General features: G+C 43.0%; 2 protein-coding genes across 8 annotated transcripts in view; both read right to left on the bottom strand.

Annotated features, from left to right (window-relative positions):
* The window catches only part of ECT2L (epithelial cell transforming 2 like), a 57,849-nt gene extending 53,422 nt beyond the window's left edge, over positions 1–4,427 (bottom strand). For 6 of the 7 annotated variants that reach the window (XM_084624808.1, XM_084624810.1, XM_084624814.1 and 3 more), the window contains exon 1: positions 1,435–2,282. The gene's annotated coding sequence lies outside the window, so the exon portion shown is untranslated. Of the gene's footprint in view, positions 1–1,434; positions 2,283–4,370 lie in introns of those variants that run through there. The other variant, XM_084624809.1, reaches the window with a different exon arrangement.
* Positions 3,678–13,596, bottom strand: CCDC28A (coiled-coil domain containing 28A). Its single transcript, XM_084624817.1, has 7 exons — positions 13,486–13,596; positions 11,431–11,523; positions 10,578–10,774; positions 9,109–9,272; positions 7,072–7,226; positions 6,325–6,347; positions 3,678–4,429 (listed from the first exon to the last, which is right to left on the bottom strand). The coding sequence occupies exons 3-7, from the start codon at positions 10,733–10,735 to the stop codon at positions 4,375–4,377; spliced, it is 555 nt and encodes a 184-aa protein (XP_084480943.1). The 5' UTR covers positions 10,736–10,774; positions 11,431–11,523; positions 13,486–13,596; the 3' UTR covers positions 3,678–4,374.
* Between the last annotated feature and the right edge of the window lie 1,197 nt (positions 13,597–14,793).

Below are 14,793 nucleotides of genomic sequence, written 5' to 3'. Positions count from 1 at the left end.
GTGACCAGATAGATGGCCTTAAGTAAATTACTTAAAAGGAGGTACTGGATAAAGGAACAGAACGGGAGAGGGGGTTGAGGGACACCTATGATTGGTATGGCAGGGAGCCAACACTACCCCCCTCACCTTCCCGTTCTCATAGCCCTCCTTAACCCTCTTACAAGGCTGGTGAATGTTAAGGTCCAAGCCATGGATGGAACCTGGGGAACCTGGATGGAAACAAAGAGGGGGGCTGGTGGAAGCCCCGGAAAATTGATTTGAATAAGCATGGATTAAACAAAGGGGGGCTGGTGGAAGCCCCAGAGAATTGATTTGAATAAGCATGGATTTACCTGCACTGTACACTTTATCTGCCGTGTAGTCCCAGGCATCTATACAATAAAGTTGCGGCCTGATTAAAACCCATAACAAGTGTCTTGTCCTTCTTGTGGTTTACCCAATGTTCTGGTGTGATTCTTATAGCTCCTATTCTTGTGTGGGTGCCTTCTTCTAGTCATTACAAATTCCATGGGTTTTTTTGTATAGAGAGGGGTAGCTGCCCTATTGTTGGGCCAAATTTATAAATTGAGTAGTCTACTTATGTACAATTCTTTTGTCACCATTCCCTTTTACTACCTTTAAATTAACGTTGGACTCATGAAAACTGCAAGAACTGTAATCCTGGAGACCAATGAATTTTATTTTCAAAATAAATATTTACCTTGTATTTACTAGGTACAGGTTGGGTTGTGGTGGTGCATACTTCCCCCCCCCCACACCTCTGCCCACCATTGTATCTCAACCATAAGCTAGAAAGCTGCCATTTCTGTATGTGAGTAGTTTATTCTCCATACCCATTCAATGCTTGGTCCCTCTCTGATAACAAGGGGACCTACTGTGGTGAGGATACCAGATTTCCTCTAGTTTATGGACCTAGTACTGCTGTATCTAATGCTAGGTCTGTTTATGTTCCCCATCCCCTCTCCCTTTATGGAATCTGTGTCAGGTCTTTACTGAATAGCTGCTGATGAGATGGCACTTTGTCCCCATTTTAAATTGTGCTATAAAAGCTATGCTGAAATGTCTTGTCCCGCCATGCTGCTTGCCTGCAAATTACATTTGCATTTTCATATCTGCACCAGTTTTCATTTTAAAAAAATACCTCAATTTCTCTGGCAGAGGAATGTAACCTTCTTACCCTCTTAAAGTTCTGATCTCTAGCCTCTGTTACAATCAGTCATGCACATAGTACCTAGCAATTATGAAAAACCTAGAATGTTCATTTTGGATTTAGTTTTGAAATCTTTACACCTGTTGCTCTGCAGTCTGTATGAGTCAGGCCTGCAGGACATTACTCCCTGCCCTTTCTATTAACATTAATATACTAAAACTAAAATACAAAGCAACCCACTTTTCCCACAGAACAGGGAGTTCATAGTCATTTGAATGCTTTACCTCTAGGAGAGGATACTTCTTGCTTTTCCTTCTGAGAAAGCCGCTGGAGAACTGCAGTGGAAGCTGGAATTATTGCTGCGTTGGATGAGGGTCAGTACTCCCCCATCTCCATAGGAACTGCACAACAAGCTACACCTTGGGCTCCCAGCCAGAGCCTGACTCAGGCTACAGTTGCCTTGTGTGCCCCTCCCAAAAAGGGGAAGGACCTGCGGCACAGCTTCAAATCTCAGTGTGGGCTCACTCCCACTAGACTGGCAACTTGCAGCTGCCCATACACCGTGTAGTGACATGGGCATAGAACCATCTATTGCATTCCCACTGTAACAGGCCCTTTACCCCACATGTGACAGTGGCACAGCAGAATTGGGCTGAAGCAATCCTGAACAGAAGGGAATGGCACTGGTATGTCCCAGTGTAGGGCAGGCCAGATGGAGAGCAGCACAGTTATACCAAACTACAGCACAGCACCATCCAAACTAGTGTACAATGGGACAACCTACCATTATTGCAAGTGAGTCAGGACTAAAGGCCAGCGTCTCTTAGCTAGGGAGATCATTCTGAGTGGGGACTGTTGTGGGCTTAGCTTTTGTAGAACTAGGTAAGATTATCCTAATTGTAAAGGTTGAGAAACTGGAACACAAGTTAAGGAACTTCCCTGGGGTCACAAAGCCAGTCAGTGGCAGTGTAGGAAATATAAGTAAAGAACACAGTAAAAAACAACAGATTGAGTTGGGGATTGGTCTTGCTTTGAGGAGGGGGTTGGACTAGATGACCTCCTGAGGTCCCTTCCAACCCTCATATTCTATGATTCTATGAACACCCAAGTAGAATCAACTCCTTCAGGTGACATCAACCATCTTATTAAATATTGATTTTCTTGTTACTAAATCTCTTTGCAACTTGCAGTCTGAAGAGACTGTTAAAGTTGACAAGCCAAAAATCACAACCATCTCCCTTTGAATATATGTATACTCCATTTCCTCAGGTCTCCCTGCAGTACTTGAAAACAGATTTCAAATAGTTTCTACATAAAAACACTACACTCCTGCTTGCAAAAAGTTTTAGAGCTAAAAATCCTACGTATAGCAACTGTCTAGTTATTGGCTGACCAAAGTCTGACAAAACCTTGGGTACACTGTCTTTTGCTAGCGTGGTCAGTGTATTGTGCTCCCAGTTCCTCTACTCTGCTCACAACCTCCCCAGAAGAAATCCATCAGATTAGGAGTTAGGGGTCTTCCGTGGTGGCAAACTCTTTCTAAAGAGTCTCACTGACAAAGGGGTGAGTAAATCACAGTGTAACAAGGGAAGTAAATCACAGCGGAACAAAGGAAATTTGGGGGAAGAACTTTGCTAGGAATCTGATGGTTTAGTGTGGGATTTGGGCTTCTAGGTGGGAGAAGGAAGGGAATGCCAGTGCTTTACTTAAAAGATGCAAGAGTTGGGCTTGCTTTCAGTGGGGATTATGGCATCTAAAGCCTCCTCCTCACAGAGTTGGAGTTTCTGTTTAGAACTTTAGGGATCAGACGAAGCTACAATTGATTGAGAAGGAAAGAGGTGGGAGCTCATGAGGCAAAGAACTGTGTTCTTTCAATGAAGGTCTATGGAATCCTCTCCTCTGTCCCAGCCACTAGTAATGTGGATAGATCAAGAGCTCAGAAAACCCAAAAGGGAAGGGAGAGAGAGACTTCACTCCCGCTATAGAACAAACGCACAAAAAAAATGGAATCTGAATAAACAGTTTAACTACTACACATTAGAACAAATGCACCACTGAGTGCACATTTTCACATGCCCTGGTAGAAGTTTTGAGCCATCACGTAATCAGTCTTTGCACAAACACAGGCTTTTCTCTGTCCATGTTCAAGAAATGTACCAATTTGTAGGGGATTTGGGCTCATGCTGCTACAAGACAGGAGCAACGATTCAGCTTCACGGTATGAAAGGAACATTGTGTGGGGTAAATTTGTGCTTGTTAGCTATGGGCCTGCTTTGCCAACTGTGAATCCATCAGTACAACATCTTCAGTACTGAAATATGTATAGTAACGTGTGCTCCACAAAACTTGCCTGTAGAAGCACTTTTTAGGAACAGACCTCTTGTTACTGGGCATGTGTTGAAGGTCAGTGTTTATTATTGCAGACTCTCCCCACTCCTGAAATAACTAAAAATAGAGAACAGCCGTTAACCCCCCGCCCCCCAAAAGGGAGACTTTACTAAACAAAAGTAGTTAATGGAAAGCAACGTAGTATAGAATGGATTTATTATGGAGTGACACTGTTTAAATATTGTTGAGAATTCAAAATTGCCAAAACCAAATGACATGGACTGCCAGTATGTATTCCAATTCTAACTGGGTGAAATTTTAAAGTGGCTGACAGAGCAAGAGAAAAAACTGACTGTAAAAATTCTGATCATACAAGAGCTCTTTCTCTGACCATAATTAAACAGATGCTACACTTTTTAACATAGCGATTGGCATATTTTTAAATAAATTAATAAGCACTCATTTAATGGCAAACACAACACACTAAAGAGTGTGCAGATTGTCTACATACTAGGCAGGAAGGCACCTACAAAAAATCTTCACTGCTATCTTTGTCAAAATTGGAGTAATGTTAGTGAACGTATTATATGTACATATATAAATCCAACAGACATATGAACAACACTGAGCATGTACTTTCAAGTTTTCCCCAAACACTTTTATATTAAATAAGGCAATAAACCAAAGCATAGCAGCACACCATTGCAGTTAGAGCAATAGATTCCAACCCTGATATATCGCAGTGCACAAATCTGCTAACAGGAATGTGTGAAAATAATCACTTGCATTTGCACTTTAATTCTTTGTTGTGGAAAATAAGTAAGACTCTAGATTCCATTGGAAAAATAAAGACATGACTTCTTGGAGAGGCCTCTAAATCAAAAAAACCTACACTTTTAGCTGGTGGAGGTATTTGGGATATCTTGTGCATCTGCTAAATGAAGTTTTTGTCTGGAACAAAGAGTTAAGAAATTAAGTTTTCATATGATAACACGAGATAATTTACCTTATGAATATCTGTATTATACCGGTATTTAATGTTTGTAGAGTATGATAGATTTGAGAGGACAGAAAAGAACAAAATATTACACAAGGCCTGACATGCTGGAATATCAATACACACTGGATGCAATTATACACAAGGTCAAAGTTTACATGCCAGAGGAAAAAAACAGTATCACAAGTCATCTTAGTGCTAAGCACATTGTCACCAATTTAAAAATAAATTAATCCTCTTCTGTTTTATTGCAATTACAAAATAGCCTGATCCAAATATTTTCAATAAAATGTAAACAGTAAAAATGAAATACATATTTAATATTTTCCTTGCCTAAAAAAATAAGTTTAAATTTAGAGACTATTAACAAATCTTAAATGGGAAGATTGAAAGAATGGAGGTGTGCAGGTATTTAGAAGGGCACAGCCCTGGTCCTGTGCATTTACATAAGAAAATGTATTAAACAAGTCTCTTAGAATACAGACCATTCACTATTAATTTGAAGACATCTGAAATCCTCATTAGAATGCTATCCTTATATTAAAAGGTGCTAACTCAGATCAGTTGCTTACATAATTAGAGCTCAATTAAGCACAGACATTTTAGAACCACTTTTTCTGACAAGGGCGGGAACAGTTATGCCATGAATTTCTGTAGATGCTGTAACATAGTAAATGTTTTATAGCAGGGGCTGATTTCACTTAATATCAGCAAGGCTGCACAAGAGTTTCCAATAAACCCTACTCAAATTCCGAAACATACACCTTTGGGACTGAAATATTTTACACTTGGCCTCTGGCTTGGTGAAACATTTTGGAAAGTTCTTATCTATCTCATCTACTTCTATTGTCCTTGTTATTGTTGTTTCTGAGCACCTTATACTCCTGGATATATTTATGTTCACAACACCCCTGCAAGGTAGGGGAACACTATCATCCCCATTTTACAGACAGGGAAGTGAGGCACAGAGAGATTAAGTGACTTTCACACAGGAAGTAGGTATCACAGCAGGGAATTAAACAGTGTGTCTCAAGTCCCAGGCTGGTGCCCTAACCACTGGGCCATCCTTCAGCAATGGTTAGGAGGCTTACAAGAATGGAAATGACAACTTAAGGTAATGTATACAAAAATATAACTGTAAGTTATTCAACTGGTTACTTGCAGTTGTTAATACTTAGGCATTTAACGGTAATGCTGCAGTTCTGAATTTTGCATATTTCAGTGATCTATGTTCTAAGTTTGTGTGCAAGTTTCCTCCTTTGACAGGAGCCCTAAAAAGTGTTGTGGAAAACTGAAGAGTATTAGAATTTTTTTGCCCTATCAGCAGCAGCAGGACAGAACTCCACTCCTGAACACTTTAGGAGGCATATTATTAGGCGTGGTTGCTCTAAAGTTCCTAGCCAAAGTGGGTAGTATATATCAAGGTTTGCACTCAACTGGCTAAACAGTCTTTTTTCTCAACATGTCCAGTCTAAAATTTTATAGTTCAGCTATGACAATTTTAGATATCTCTGTCTGATGTACCTTTTTCTTTCAAAGTTTCAAACAAACAGTTAATGAAGAAATCTTTAAAGAAATAGCCTATGCACAAAGCTTTGTTTAGATCTACAGCAAACTACAGTTTGAGTGTTACACGAAAGCCATCTGTAAGCTAGAAGGATCTGGAAACATGACATACTACAGCCCTGAATGTCAAAAAGGAGCACTGTTGAAATCCTTTGAACTCTCCTGAGCTACAGAACATCTGTAAAATGTATTTTCTGGAAATTTAATAGTATAATTTTGGTTTTTGATCAACTCTTTATTCCAGAAATGTTTACCAAAAAATGATATTTAATAAAAAGGATACATAGAAGAATTCAGTTCTTCCAGCTGCAATACAAATGAACAAAGTATGAGGAAAAAACACTAGTTATAATCAATGAAGTAAACATGTCGATAATACAATTATAAATGGTACCAGCACAAATTTAGGGTCTCTTGCAAAAAATTAAACAAACCCTTCATGATAGTACTGTAAGTTTAAAAGCAAGTGTAGCTCTACACTAGGAAGTTTTGAGAAATTAGACTTTTTGGATATTTAACAGTTCTCCTGTTTACCAAAAAAGGCACCAGAGGGGAAAAAAAAGATTCATACATTTAGAATACATACGTCCAGATAATTCTCTCTGTCTAGTCTCTGATAGGTGTGGCAGAGTATAGAAGGAAAGACGACAGGGAAAATGGTTCAGCTCACTGATGCTCAGGCTGGTTCTACATCAGCCTAAGCTCTGAGACAGTTTGCAGGACCTTAAACGCTGCTCTAAACTGCACAAACTGGTAGACACAAGAAATAATCTGAATAAGAGGGATGAACAAGGCACTTGTAGAGTTCCTCAAAATTAATGCAGAGGAAGTAGAATCCTGGGCAGATATGGAAAATATCCTGGGTCATTAGAATCAAGTTTTTCCTCAACACATTGAACCCTAAATTCCTAAGACCCTAAAGTCTTCAAGTTGTATAGAAAGAACAACACTGCTGGATCCCATTCTTGAACCCAGATCTAGTTCTGTGAAACAACTTCAGTGGAAGATGGTCTGTCTTGACTATACTTACATCTGATAGTAGCCTATCCAAATTGGAGTCACTGGCAAGTTTTCTTTTATCTTCAGGAAGTTCTTCCAACTCCCCATAGAGTTCCAAATTCAAGCGAGCTAGCTTCTCCTGCATTCCCCGCACATGTTCCATCTGTTCTATGGAACACTCATTTCCTGAACAAAGCAGATTATAAAGCTGTTATGTAAGAGTCTGACAATGGGGTAAGGAGCAAAGTCTAAGCTACTGCATGTATATCTTAGATGGATTTTTGTAGTAAAGAGAAAAAAGTGTCAAATATCAGAAACAAATCCAATTACCTTCCATAGGACTCAGTTTTTCTTTCCATGTTTACTACTGTAACTTTTTAAATAAGAGCTTCTGTCCTTGTATTTGATCGTGTATTTGGGTCATGTGATATCAAGTGATATCAATCAATTGGGGGGGGGGGGATAGCTCAGTGGTTTGAGCACTGGCCTGCTAAACCCAGGGTTGTGAGTTCAATCCTTGAGGGGGCCATTTAGGGATTTGGGGCAAAAATTGGGAATTGGTCCTGCTTTGAGCAGGGGGTTGGACTAGATGACCTCCTGAGGTCCCTTCCAACCCTGATATTCTATGATTCTATGACCTCAATGGCAAGAAACTAATAATTTAACAAGGTGTGGTGTTCTCACCCTGTTCTGAATGGAAGATCTGCATGCTGGATATAGTCCACCTCTGCCCCATCTCTAAACTTGGCCTTATTTTTTACTTAAAGTGTCATCAGACTAAACTTTCTCACTAAACTTGGCTGTTCCTGGGGTTTCTCCTCCAGCACCTCATAACCTCTGACTCACAGACATGCTCAAACCATTCCTATTTAACCAAATTATAGCTAATTGGATACCCCGGAACTAATTTATGTACCTTGCAAAAGTACCTCCACATTTCTCTGCAGGGTTCAAGCACTTGGCAGAAGGAATGACTAAGCAGAAGAGCCCTGTAACCCCATGCAGAGCCCTAGAAACTTACACCTGTTGTATACAATATTATGATTCCACTTCAAGGTCAAAGAGAAGAGTAAGATGGGCTGAGCATGAAAGCAAATATTAATTGTATTAGTCCCAATCCTGCTCACACTGAAGTTAACGACCACACTTCATGAGAGCCATGGGCTTAGGTCCTAAATAAGAGCACTGAGCACTTTGATGCCATGCATGAGGCATAGGTTCTGGAAAAAACTCCATTGCAGAATTGAGTGGAGAGGTCACATGATATGCTTAGGTTCTAAAGGTAAGAGTCATCTGCATAGACCCTCAGTCAATAGTTCATGAAGCAGCGGCATTCTGACAATAGGCAAGAGTTTGCAGTGGTAATCAATTTATAGTACAAAAATTCACCCACAAAGAGGAAATAGGCATAACCTACACTCAGATTCTAAAAGCTACCCAATACCAACCCCTTTTCCTATCACCTTGACCAAGTAATATAGCATCACACCTTAAACAACAGTTACAAGGTGCAGTTCTATATATAAACTCTATTTCTGGCAAGATGTAAATTTGGCAAAAACAGAATTCAGTCCCCCAGCATAAGACAAAATTTTAAACTTTTTAATTTTAATTAAAAAATTAGCAGGTATACAGTTTGAATTTGTTTCCTAGTTTGGAATTTTTTACTTCATTTCATCAAGGCATCTTATTGCTTGGTTACATTTCCGCTAATATTTAACATACACAAAGTAGTTTTATACTTGATATTTTAAATCTACAAGCCAAGAAACTGATTTGTGTGTGTCCCATGATAACTGGAACACAATCTGTTAGCACACAAGCACTATGAAAGGGACTTTTTGACACAGCATAGACCCAAAGATAACCCTATGATTCAAAGGGTTGCTATCTCAAATTTCCAATAAAATAATCATGACCAAGTTAAATTTTACTTAAACAAGTATAGACTAACCTCTTGTCTAATAACGACTGACAATCTCTCTGTAACCAGCACATCTGTTTGCAAAAAACTGCTATCTTATATCTGTAAAAGCAACAGCTGGGTAAAGAAAACCGACATATTTACCAAATGCCTGAAGTTTGCCAGAGTGGAAATCATTTAGAAGGCTCAGAAGTCCCCTCTCCATCTCCTGAACATCTGATACATCTGTGAGAAAAGAGTGCTGTATTGGCGCTGCCTGTGCCCCTTTTCCTTCCCCTCCTGGAGGTTTGGCTTTTTCTTTTATTCCTCTGAGGAATGAAAGACATCTAATTTTACAGAAGGGACTACCTTCCTCTTCTTGCTCCTGCTGAAGAAGTGCAATGAAGGACTATCCTAGAAATCGGCCTTAAAAGGACAACGGTCGTGAACGTACCTATGTTAACTGCACCATCAAATTACAAAGCGTGGATCACAAATTTTACCTAAATATAAAGTAATCAAATTGCAAAGCCACTATCTTGACAATCTGATAATACAAAGCAGGACTCCAAGAATCTGCTTTCTTATTACCATTAGGAAGCACAGGATAATCCACTCATTTTCCTTTTAAAAGTATTAAGAAAAACCTTTTGACTTCACAATACTTTGATAGGAAGCAGACTCCTGGAACTCTACTTGGCATCAAACTAAGCCCCTGGGTGGGCAAGTAAATATCAAGGCAACCACAGTCACTGAACAGATATTAAAGCAGTAACAGGTATTGATAATGTATACATTCATATTAGCTAAGATTTTATAACTTGTCACTAGTTATATTTTTCTTCTATAAAACTGCATGAAAGTTAGCCAAGCACACACATTCTTAAATACTCTGCATACAGTGCATGCTCATACAAGTGTGGAGAAAACTCAAGTGAATTCAATCTTTTTACTCAACTATTTCATGAGTAGCTTATCCTGATGTAAATACAGTTTTGTTGGCTGAATATAACCTGCAACTACTACTATAGTTTAGAAACTGCAATAAATTTCCATATGACCACCCCTTGTCAAGTCAGGCTAATAGCTTGGCCATCCACAGAAATGATTCATATATAAAAATAAGTTTAGGTCAAATTTAACAACAACAAAATATTGCAGTGATTACATTTCCCTCATATCTTGCCATATGCGGAATAATCCTGTTGTGTATTTTAAAACATTGAGTTGCACACAATGATAAATTATAGTCCATTCTCACGTCAGCTGCAGGATACTGTAGATTTCTAGAGTGGTACACCTTGCATTTTGGAGAATATATTTCTAGAGAAAACATTTTTTCTGAAATGCAATGGAGAAAGACTATCTACTGCACTTCTGAGTGGCAGATTCAGCAAGCTCTGCTGATATTGGCACCTCCACACTAGATCTCAGTGTAGCACTGATAAAGTTAACTACTACAAAGATTGCTTAAGGATTTTGTTCTCATGCCTATTCTCTACTCACCTCTGCCTACATACATTACATACATAAACAGTTCACTGTTTAACCTCCAGCTAATACTTTTAGGCCAATAAGTCCAACTGTCTCTCCTTTTCCCAGCCTCAATGATTTGTAGAATATTAGGGACTTACCTTTTTAACTTTGGTTTTTGTGAATTTGTTTGTGGTGCAGGATTTGAAAATGCTGTACTTTTACTGACTGGCACAGAATTTTTCTTGGCATTAACAACCTGAGTCAGGTGACTACTGGATGATTTGGGGCTCCTCCTCTTGATTTTCCTTTCTTCCATTTCCGCTGGTTAACTATTGCGCTCAGACTAATTTCTTATCTTATGGAAGGAATTAAATAGTTAAATATCCATTGAAATGGCCAAACAAATTATTTATTATAAAGAGCTGTAGTGAGGCTCAGGTGTATTGTATAAGAGTCTAGTTTTTAAACCCTTCAAAGATCAGCAGCAACTGCTTTACCCAAAAACGAAAAACTCGATTTTCAAGATAAGCGGGAAAAGCCTGTATGAGCAGCAGCAGAACCAGCTCACAAATCTAGGCCTTCGAAGTCAGCTGGAGCCCCACTAGTAACTAAACTATTCTACTACACTTAGGTTCTTTTACATGACTGGTGTCTACTAGAAATCACCCTTTCAGACACTATTACTCAATTATAGTCTAAGTAGAATAATCAGAGATGACTGAAGCAATTGTAATATTTACAATGCATTAATATTCTAGAAATAACCTATATGTACCCAAATAAAAACCACATCAGTATGGTTTTATAACAGCAATAAAGAGCTTGGTATATGGCATTTCCTGGACATTAATGACTAGGTGGAGCCAGTGCCCCTACAGCTGCTCTTCAATCTTTATTAGTTAATTCTGTCACTTCCTCAAAGTAGTCCTTCAGCAGTTAAAAAAAGCTCACACTGAAAGCACATGGGGTCAGAGTAAGAAAACTGAAAAAAGTAATAAGCCTGTTCCCTACCTGCGCAGCTTCCCGTTTCATCAGTTTCCTAGAGTGTTTACGGAAGTGACGTGTTCGTCACGTGAGACCCCAGGTGCTTTCCAGTTCTACTTTCTGCATAGAAGTAGCAACATGAGCATTATATAAAAGCAAGCTGATATGAAATGTAGCAGTAAAATAAAAACCAGTATAACAAACAGCGTTACTTCATATGGAGAAAAACAGAAAGAGGGAAAAAGCCAGTCCCTTTGCCACTTAAAACTACTCCTCTATTTTACATGAAAACTTTCCTCTGTCCCACTTGGGGTTTCTGTTATTCATTCTTTCCTTCTCTTGGCCAGCCCTTATTTACAAGGAAGCAGCCTTGCTGAAACTCTGTCTTCAGGGTTGACGCAGACACCATAATGCACTGATCCAAGCCCGCTGTTTTCTTTCACTATTTATAATTACTGTAAATTGATGATCAAAATTAAAGGAATTGGGGATGAAGCAGCAACTTTGGACACAAGAAAAATCTTAACAGCCTGATTGCATAGGGGTGTCCCTGTGAGTTCATACTACATGCCCAACCATCACAGAAACGTTGGCTTCAGAAAGCATGAGAGCAAGGCCAGCAGTTCTGCAGGGTACAGACTGTTCTCGTGTGACTGTGCTCACAGGATGAGTGAGACCTCCTGACACTGCCCGTGGATGTTGTTTGGGGCTCGTCTTGTGCTATGTCTGCTGTGATGCCGTTTACCCCAAATTCAAAAGCCACAAGTCAGATTCATAGGTAGGGTTGGCAACTTTTGAATCCCACAAAACCGAATACCCTAGCCCTGCTCCTTCCCCAAGGCCCTGCCGCCTGCTCACAACATTCCCCCTTCTTCGATGGTTCACTCTCCCTCACCCTCACTCACTTTCGCTGGGCTGGGGCAGGAGGTTGGGGTGCAGGAGGGGGTGAGGGCTCCATCTGGGGGTGCAGGCCAGAAATGAGGGGCTCAGGGTGCAGGAGGGGGTGAGGGCTCCATCTAGGGGTGCAGGCTCTTGCGTGGGGCCAGGGAGGAGGGATTTGGGGTACAGAAGGGTGTTCCGGATTTGAAGGGGCTCAAGGTTGGGGCAGTGGGTTGGGCTCTGGTTGGACCGGCAGCTCCCAGTCAGCGGAGCAGCAGGGGGGCTAGGGCAGGCTTCCTGCCTGTCTTGGCACCGCAGACCACACCGTGCGTGTCTCGGAAACTGCCAGCAGTAGATCCGGCTCTTAGGCGCAGGTGCGACAGACGGCTCGGCTCTGTGCGCCGCTCTCGCCCGCAGGCTCTTGGCCAATGGAAGTGCTGAGCTGGTGCCGGGGGCGGGGGCAGGACGCAGAGTCCCCTGTACGCCGTCTAGGAGCTGGACCTGCTGGCTGTTTCTGGGGTTCAGGCACGCAAGCAGGACAGGTAGGGACTAGTTTGCCTTAGCTCCGCAGCACCACAGACCAGACTTTTAACGGCCCAGTCGGCGGTGCTGACTGGAGCCGCCAGGGTTCCTTTTCGACTGGGCGTTCTGGTTGAAAACCGGACTCCTGGTCACCCTATTCATAGGTGATGGGACCATGGGTGCTACCGCCCCCCCTTGAAGTGGTTTCCACCATAGACAGGGGGTCACAGTTTGGTTCAAATGGCTCTCAGCACCCCCATTATAAACACTGCTCCAGAGCCCCTGGTCAGACTGCACCCAAACCCAAGAGGCTGCACGGCGGTGGGCTGGGGAGGGCGTTTCCCCGCTGGGCGGCGGCGGGCACCTGGCTCAGGCGCTCCATCGCTCGGGCGCCACCGGGCGGCGGCGGGACGATGTAGGCGGGGACTGGTCCTGCTTTGAGCAGGGGTCGGCCTAGAACCTCCTGAGGTCCCTTCCCACCCTGACATGCTGTGACGTCTCCCCCGGCCGCGGAGGCTCTGGCGCGATCGCCGGGGCCGGGGCCAGAGCCAGACAGCACGAGACTCTCACAGCGGCCCGCGACCAGCATCGCCCGCCCGGCGGAGGGTTCCGGGGCCAGTCCCCCTCACTCCCAGTCCGGGACCCGAACTATGTTCCCCCGCGGTCCGCCCCGGGCCCTACCTGCGCAGCTCCCCGTTTCGTCGGTTTCCGAGAGTGTTTACGGAAGTGACGTCTTCGTCACGTGATACGGCAACGCTGCCTCACACGGCTTTCGGTGGGCGCGCCGTGCATTGTGGGAGCGGGAGTGCAAGCCCTTCCCCCCTCCAGCGCGCAGCTCTGTCGCCGGCCCTGTGCCTGAAGGGCGTATAAACTACAACTCCCAGAATTCCCTGCGGCGAGAGCCGGAAGGGAGGACAAACCCAAACGGCCGCTCAGTGGGGGCGAGGGCCAGGAGTGTCCCCCGCCCCGGCCCATTTTAAAAGGGTTTGCTCCTCTCAGCCCTGTGACGCGCGCCCCTCGGAGAAGCGCGGCCCCGTCGCCAGGTTTACAGGGAGGGGTTCAGCGCGCCTTCGTGTTCAATGTGCGAGCCACGCCCCTCCCCAGCGCAGACGTAGCTGCCCCTCCCTTCCCCCACCACGTCGCGGGGCGGGAGTCTCCCGCGCGCAGAGTCAGCGCGCTAGCACGCGGTTAAAGGAACGTGGTGGGTGGGGGTCGTGGCGGGGTCGGGCTGCAGCCCCCACGCGCTGAGCGGCGCCCCCGAGGGACACGCCCCTTAGAGCATCGTGCGCCGCCCTGCCGAGGCCCGGCGTCACCTCTGGCTGCGGGGCGTGCGGTCGGCTCAGGCGGCGCGCGCGGGTCTGAACGGGCTGCTGTGTCCGTCGTAGCTGCGCGGTCCGTGACTCCGCACCCTTGTAGGGGGAGGGGAGGCGAGGCGAGGCGAGGCGCGTCCCCACAGTAGTTGTTTAATGACCGGACTCACTGAGATTCAAAAAATTAAAACTTCATACCCATTAAAACATATATTGTCAACGTCATGTTAAAATATACAAAGTAAATATCCTTAAATCAAACTACGTTCTCAGTACGTTTCCTCTTACTTTGCTGATCCATAAAGATTTGTTATTATCAATGGAAATAGTCTGTAGTTGGGTTGTGGGTACGGTGAAATCAATATTTACTGAGATTTACCAATAAAAGCAGATTCTCCCCACCCTAGTCTGGCACCTTAAAGACTAACAGGTTTATTTGGGCATAAGCTTTCATGGGTAAAAAACCCACTTCTTAAATCTGAAGACTTGAAGGTGCCACCAGACTCCTTGTTGTTTTTAGAAAAGGAGTACTTGTGGCATCTTAGAGACTAACTAATTTATTTGAGCATAAGCTTTCCTGAGCTACAGCTCACTTCATCGGTTTTTGTAGATACAGAGTAATACTGGCTACCCCTCTGATACCAAGTCTATCTGTTTTCATATCTGTAAAGCAGTGGAT

The sequence above is a fragment of the Lepidochelys olivacea genome, assembly GCF_965140295.1.
Source record: "Lepidochelys olivacea isolate rLepOli2 genome assembly, chromosome: 3".
NCBI classification, from domain to species: domain Eukaryota; kingdom Metazoa; phylum Chordata; order Testudines; family Cheloniidae; genus Lepidochelys; species Lepidochelys olivacea.
The sequence above is the reverse complement of the archived record's forward strand: the minus strand, read 5'-3'. Positions and strand labels throughout refer to the sequence as shown.

Excerpts from the sequence above, each read along its gene's own strand:
- CCDC28A (XM_084624817.1), bottom strand. The coding sequence starts at position 10,735 with ATGGAAGAAAGGAAAATCAAGAGGAGGAGCCCCAAATCATCCAGTAGT. Across the intron at positions 9,273-10,577 it reads CAAAAACCAAAGTTAAAAAG|AGGAATAAAAGAAAAAGCCA; the intron begins GTAAGTCCCTAA and ends TTCATTCCTCAG. Across the intron at positions 6,348-7,071 it reads TGGATAGGCTACTATCAGAT|CTGGAAGAACTGAATTCTTC; the intron begins GTAAGTATAGTC and ends TTTGTATTGCAG.